The 6,495-nt window shown below is 39.3% G+C and overlaps 1 protein-coding gene across 1 annotated transcript; it reads left to right on the plus strand.

Moving 5' to 3' along the window:
• Positions 1-2,858: 2,858 nt before the first annotated feature.
• LOC103710290 (protein GRIM REAPER-like) lies at positions 2,859-3,828 on the plus strand. Its single transcript, XM_008795952.4, has one exon. It carries the CDS (start codon positions 3,093-3,095, stop codon positions 3,555-3,557), a length of 465 nt encoding a protein of 154 aa, XP_008794174.3. The 5' UTR covers positions 2,859-3,092; the 3' UTR covers positions 3,558-3,828.
• Positions 3,829-6,495: the final 2,667 nt, after the last annotated feature.

Genomic DNA, 6,495 nt, shown 5'->3' on the forward strand with positions numbered 1-6,495 from the left:
GGTTGTGGCTCATATTTTCTCCAACTGCCCCACCATGAAAGAGTGGACTACTATGCTGTGATATGCAATGAAATGATGCAAATATTCTAGGTAATTTCTGGTCTGAATTGTCATAGTTGATGTCTTGTTAGGGGTTGCACTCGTGCGCCAAAGAATGATTCACCTTCTTTTGCATAAATCCATCGATGGATCGCACAAATATCATTTCAAGATCTGTGTAGGCTGATGAAAGGAAAAGCCGGGAGTGCTTTGAGAGCGGTGTGGGTGCATGATCCAACATGCGTAAGAATTTTTAATTAAATAAATTATCTTAGGTGCCCATCATTGTGAGAATGCTATTTATCCTGGGCAGCAATTTTTTGAAGATAATAAATATGATTGCAGTGGCATATCTTAACGATTATTGTGATTTGGACTTTTACAGAATGGATGCCGACATTATTTTTATAATCTGCATATACTAAATGCAATTGGCAAGCGATGTTCTGAATATTAGAATCAAACGTTCATTACAAGTGCAGTATGATCGAGGTGCATGAAGACTTATGTGCTGATGCTGAGGAAGTTCTCCTCTTTACTGTGGGTTGTCCCATTGGCACTTCAATCCTACATATCTTGCAATTTTTATATAATCTTTTATATTATAATTGATTGATTGATTGATTGATTGATTGTGTTAAATTTAGTCAGCCTTACTAAACTTCATCTTGACTGATTTGTAATTGATTGTGCCAAACTTCGTCGACCTTACCAAACTTCGTCAGCCTCCTATTTTATATAAAGGTTGCTCATGTACATTATAACTAATGGGCAGAAATATAATTCTCTTCTATCATTTTTGTTTAACATTATATATGTTCATATATCTATTAAAAATTTATGTTTAAGTTGGAGAATGAAGTCTTTCCAAAATTCTGCTAGCAGCTATCAGTTGTGGTCATGTGCTGATGGAAGAGAGGAATATGACCCAAAATCTTGTAAATTATGCTGATGGAAGTCTTTCTTAAGCTTGTAAATGCATCTACTTTTCTTACTCCATAATCAAAGCACGCAACTTACTACAGCATCGTCATATCATCATACCATCACACTAAAGTCATGCTATTGTTTTTTTTTTATTATTCTTTTATTTTATGAGTGCCTAAGGTTCGTAGGTGATTTCTAGAAAACGCCTTAGATGGATTCCAGCAGTCAAGAGATACTATCCAAATAAACAATAGAGCCTATGTTCCAGTTCTAAGGGGGAGTTGCAAGATGGACAGATAAAAAGCTTCCACGTTGTCCCAAAAGGTCACCAAGTCTTGCTGTTCTTTAGTTTATCTAAGGGGTGGTGCTTCTACCGTGTATACACGGCGAGTATTGGCGCTCCTTGCCCATTTCAATAGCTCGAGAGGAATTCAGAATTTTTAAACTGAGTTCCTAGTAGCCTACTTCCAACACAAATTTGGACTTCAACCATGAGGCTGCCTATCAAATTTATGAACCCGCAGAGTTGCAAGTATTAGGCCATAGTTCGAGTGATTTCACGATCTGTGCCTTTTGAAATAGTAGCTGGAATAGTGGAGAAAATAAGAATGGAGCTAACGATATTTCAATTCATATAATTCTAACATAAGTACAATCTATCAAATCAAGTAAAAATAAATAGTATAAAAAATGTAAAATACTAGCTAAATTTGTTTATTTTTTTTTCGAAATGCCGAGCAGCATAAAAAAACGTCCCATTCTACTGTACTGTTTATTTTTGGATACACACGAGTTATTTCGGGGGAGGTCAGCTTCTCACCATCGAGAAATAATCCTCCAGAGAGAAACTTACAATGATTGAGACTTCACCTCTTAGATGCAGGGAGGAAGTCAAAGCAGGAACCTTTTTATATAATAATATATAAAGGAAGTACGAACACTAGCGATAAAAGAGGAAAATCTAAAGGGAAGGAATACCAGATGCACAGTTTCCGAAGATCTCGAACACCAAGAAACCTAGAGGCATGTGAAATAATGGCCAGTTTAGGATCCCAGTTGGAATTCGTCGATAGCCACGAAGGGAAACCCAAGTATATACTTTTATGGTGTTCGAACGAGCTCCACGTCAACACCACGTGCCACCAAGTCTTGTTCAACGGGGGGGACGGACGGAGGCCCACCGCGCTCTCACGTGCCGCCTCCTTCCCCTCCATCCGCGCGCTGTAGCTCTCGTGGCCGCCCACGCGTTTCCCGCCGGAAAAGTGGATCGCGTCACACGTTCCACCGGGAGTCTATATTCCTCAATGCCATCCGTTTGATAATAATAACAATCGAGTCGAGGTCAAGCAAGCCCCTGGTCCAGCCATCTTCAAATCCAGCCATCTTCAATTGCGACTAATTTACTGAAGGAATATAGAGCTTTATTGACATTTGAGAGATGCTAACAGCTTAAGTAGAGTATAATCTTTGCTCCTTGGTCCATCCAACCACTTATATATTGACTTGTTACCACCGGATAACAAAAAAAAGGTCTAATTGCATGTGAACCTCTAAATGAACAAATTTCAAGTGCTTAGTCAATGGACACAGGCTATGATCCCATGTACCAAGGCTTTGTATGTAAGAAGGGTGCAGGTTGTATCTTTTGCATGAAGGAATGATTCACCTCCTTTTATGATTGGATCCAATGATAGCTACTTTAAAATTTGTGCAAGCAAATGAGAGAAAAATTTAGAGTGCATTGAAAGCTATGCGCGATGCAATTCTACGGTTGATGTCGTAAAAGGAGATGAATTATTTTAATTTTGTGCTAAAGATATATACAACCCGAAGCCATGTACGTAGGAAACCTCAACTTAACCTGCTAAGAAGCTAGCAGCCAGGAAAGCAAATCATGTGCGACCTCTTAATTGAGCCACATTAGTAGAGCGAAAGAGCTGGCGGTGCAATTAAGGAGCTTAGACCAAGGAATGCAGGCTTTTGGTTTGTTCACGTGAACCCATGACAGTTTTGACGGCCTCTCTCTTTCAAATGTCCACCTAACCCCCCTAGGGCCACCCTACTATCAAGAGAAAGGAGGCGAGAGCGAACAAGAGGAGAAGGCGAGAAAGAGAAAGGAGAAGAGAATGGCCACCACGAGCCTCTCTTCTCGACGACTGGCGGCCTCCATTCTCCTGATCACGATCGTTATGATGATCGTCGTGGAATCTCACATTGCATCCGCCATGGAGGACGGCTATGGCAGCGTGATGATGGGCCATTTCCTCGGCCTCAACCCCCGGTCCGGCAGCCGGTTCCTTGCCGAGAATGTGAAGAAGGGGGACCGATGTGATCCGGAGACCAACAACATATGCTCGGGGACGAAGGCCAAGGATGGCTCCCAGCTCCTCTACTGCTGCAAGAACCATTGTCGCAACGTTCTCAGCGATCGCAACCACTGCGGGGTCTGCGGCAGCGGGTGCAGGTTCGGGCAGCTCTGCTGCAATGGGAAGTGCACCGCCGTGGCCTACGACATTAAAAACTGCGGCAAGTGCGGGGAGGTGTGCAGCCCTGGGGAGAGGTGTGAGTATGGGACTTGCGGGTATGCTTGATTTCGTAGTGTTATATATCCAGGGGGAGTTCATGACTATGTTTCACCCTTCTGAAGTATAGAGAAGACACGAGAACGCCCTGGTATGGTTGGGTTTGGGTTTCTGAAGTATAGAAGTTCTGTGTCCAATAAGCTGTTTGAGTCTCTGGTATTGTTTCTCCCATGAAGGGTGGGGATGGTATACGAGCGTTATGTAAGCATGTTACCTCTTCTTTGAGTAAAAATAATGATAAGCGCGAAGGCATGGCTCATGCCCCAAATTACTTCCTTCACCTTTTCGGTCATATCCCTTATCATCATCATCATCTTGGCATCATCTTGCTTCTCTTTGTTTACTTCGCAGCGTTATAGGCAATGACTTTGCTTCTCTTGGTAGGAAACAAGAGAGCTTATATGCGATCTCAAGAGACCTTCGAGTAAGACCTGCATCGTAGATTTGTGGTATGGCTTTATTGGTATTGCTACGGGCTCACTCATAATAAAGAAAAACTCCTCACAGCCGCATCGTAGATTTGTGGCATCATTTCCTGCTAGTAGTGCATAGGTTCCTTCGCTTGTAGAGCGTGGGCCTCGTACCAATTTTTTTCTTGTAGTTTTCACCCGAGTTCCTACGGCCTTAGGAGATAGCTAGAGGATCTAATGCCCCCCTTCCACAAAATATTTTTTTTTTTATTTTTATTTCTTTATTTTTACTTTTTATTTATTTTTGAGAACTTGCCGCATCTTAGTTGTAAATTGAAGTTTGGTCATTTGATATCCTTATTTGATTCACGTTTCTACGTTTTGGTACTGAATGTTATGAATATTTAAATTTTCTACGTCCAGTATCATGCTAAGAATTACAATGCATTAGCATCACGCTGTACACAAATTGGCAAAATGGTTTTCAAGGGTAAGGGCCCGTAATGCTTGCTGGAAGTTGGATGGATGGAAGAGACAGTGAGAGAAGACATAGTAGAAACTGTACGCAAATCCAGAAACTCAGACTGCAAGTAGAAGCACTCATTGTCACATTCAGATTTGTCCAGATGATGATTAGTGCATGAAGATACTGGACTCACTCTTTCAGCTAGCTTCACAAGGTAGCTTATAATTAATATTGGTGAACTGCATCAAATATACTCATCATAGGCTGCTATGTGAATGTATAATACCCCTGAGTAAATTAAATATCTGATCAGAAGAAAGGCTATCTAGTTCTGCCCAATTTTGAATATACCACCAAATTCATCTCCTTTACAAATCTGAAGCTTGAAGGAAGAGAACACAATATATAACATGAAATAACATATTGATCCTGATTGCACATAAGCAGCTATAGCATAAATGCTGACTACGAAACAACAGCTACCCTAACAAAGTACAAATCAAACCAAGAGAAAACTCCATTATAAAAAGTAAAATCAGCCAGTATTTTTCATCAGTAAAAAGTTAAATTAACTTTCTCTCCAAAAACAAAACTTAAATTAGGTAACAGCTGAACTGCTGTTTATACAATGAAACTCAAGAGACCTGCATATTGATCCTTAATAGCTTTTGAAACCTGCAGTAAATTTAAATGCTTAGGTATATACTGATATGAATTCGAGAAAATTCATCCTCTTAAGAGTGACGGCAGCTTATAAGCTAACAATCAAGGGATATATGAAATAAAGAACCCAGTACCATAGATTGAGCAGCATCTTTCTCTTCGCACCCGTATTTTGGAAGTTATACGAGCCTATGATAAAGAAATAACTCTTGGATAGAAAATCCTTGGAAGCACATAGTATGAAGCAGGTGAGGAAGCAAGTTTGGGCCTTGCAAATCCCAAGGAAAAGATTGAGGCGCGTAATCAGGGTGGAAGATGCCCATCTCAATCATAGCCCAGCTTTTGAAACATTGCCCATATGCTCCATAAAAGAAAAAGCCCATCTAGGGGTGCAAGTTGCCCATTCCAGGTCAAGTCAACTTAGCGGCAAACAAAAGCCCGGTCCAAGACCTAAAGCCTACTTCTAAAACTGAGCTTGCCCACCCTTTAACTGAGCCCAACTTGAAATTGTATATAGATATAGATATAGATATAAATATAAATTTTCGTTGGAGAAAGAAAGGGAATCCATTTTTCCTCTCGAGATCCAAGTCAAGTTGGCGTGGATAACTTGCAAGCTTCTTCGGTCTTTGAAATAGATGTCATGGAGAACTCATGAAAGGGGTGGCTTTATGTAATGTAAAACAGAATTTGAAGACCTGCTGCGTCAAGTATATATGCTGGTTTCGAGTGTTTTGGTCTATGTTCATTGTTTGTCGAAATCATGAGCTTCTATTACTGGTTTGATTGCAATACATGACAAAACTTTAAATTTTTTGTTTTTATGAAAAAAAATTGCCTATCCAATCAGGATAGTCCTCTTCAAAACATGGTTGCCAGGAAAGAGGATTCGGTCTTATGGGAGTTCACCAGAAGACCAAATTAGGGAACTCTCCAGAACGAGACTTAAAGCACTTGAGGAAAATTTGGAATTTTAGGTAGGAAAAATATGCTGGGAACTAGGACATCATAACTTCAACCACCTGCAGCACATCACAAACCAAAAATAAAAATATTTTATATATGTTAACATAATATTTTTTTAATTAAAATTTGATGGCATCTAAGGTGGCCCTCAATTACTTCCGTAGCTTTTTTTTCATATAAGAGGAATAAATCATACAATTTTAATACGAAAACATCTAAAAAAATTCAGAAGTAAAGGAAAAAAAATCTCCATTAAAATATTTTTTAAAAAGAAAAAAAATAAAATAAACGGTACAAACTCTATATATAAAAAATAATATAAATGATATATGATCTCTAAAATTACTGTAACGAGATTATGTTAGCAAAAAAATAATATAAATTGACATAAAACCATGCTAATAAAAAATATTATTTTAAGTCTAATGCTTCTTCCATAAAC

The sequence above is a fragment of the Phoenix dactylifera genome, chromosome 9 (genome assembly GCF_009389715.1).
Source record: "Phoenix dactylifera cultivar Barhee BC4 chromosome 9, palm_55x_up_171113_PBpolish2nd_filt_p, whole genome shotgun sequence".
Lineage (NCBI taxonomy): Eukaryota > Viridiplantae > Streptophyta > Magnoliopsida > Arecales > Arecaceae > Phoenix > Phoenix dactylifera.

Bases quoted from the DNA above. Each gene is read 5' to 3' on its own strand.
- LOC103710290 (XM_008795952.4), top strand. From the start codon at position 3,093: ATGGCCACCACGAGCCTCTCTTCTCGACGACTGGCGGCCTCCATTCTC.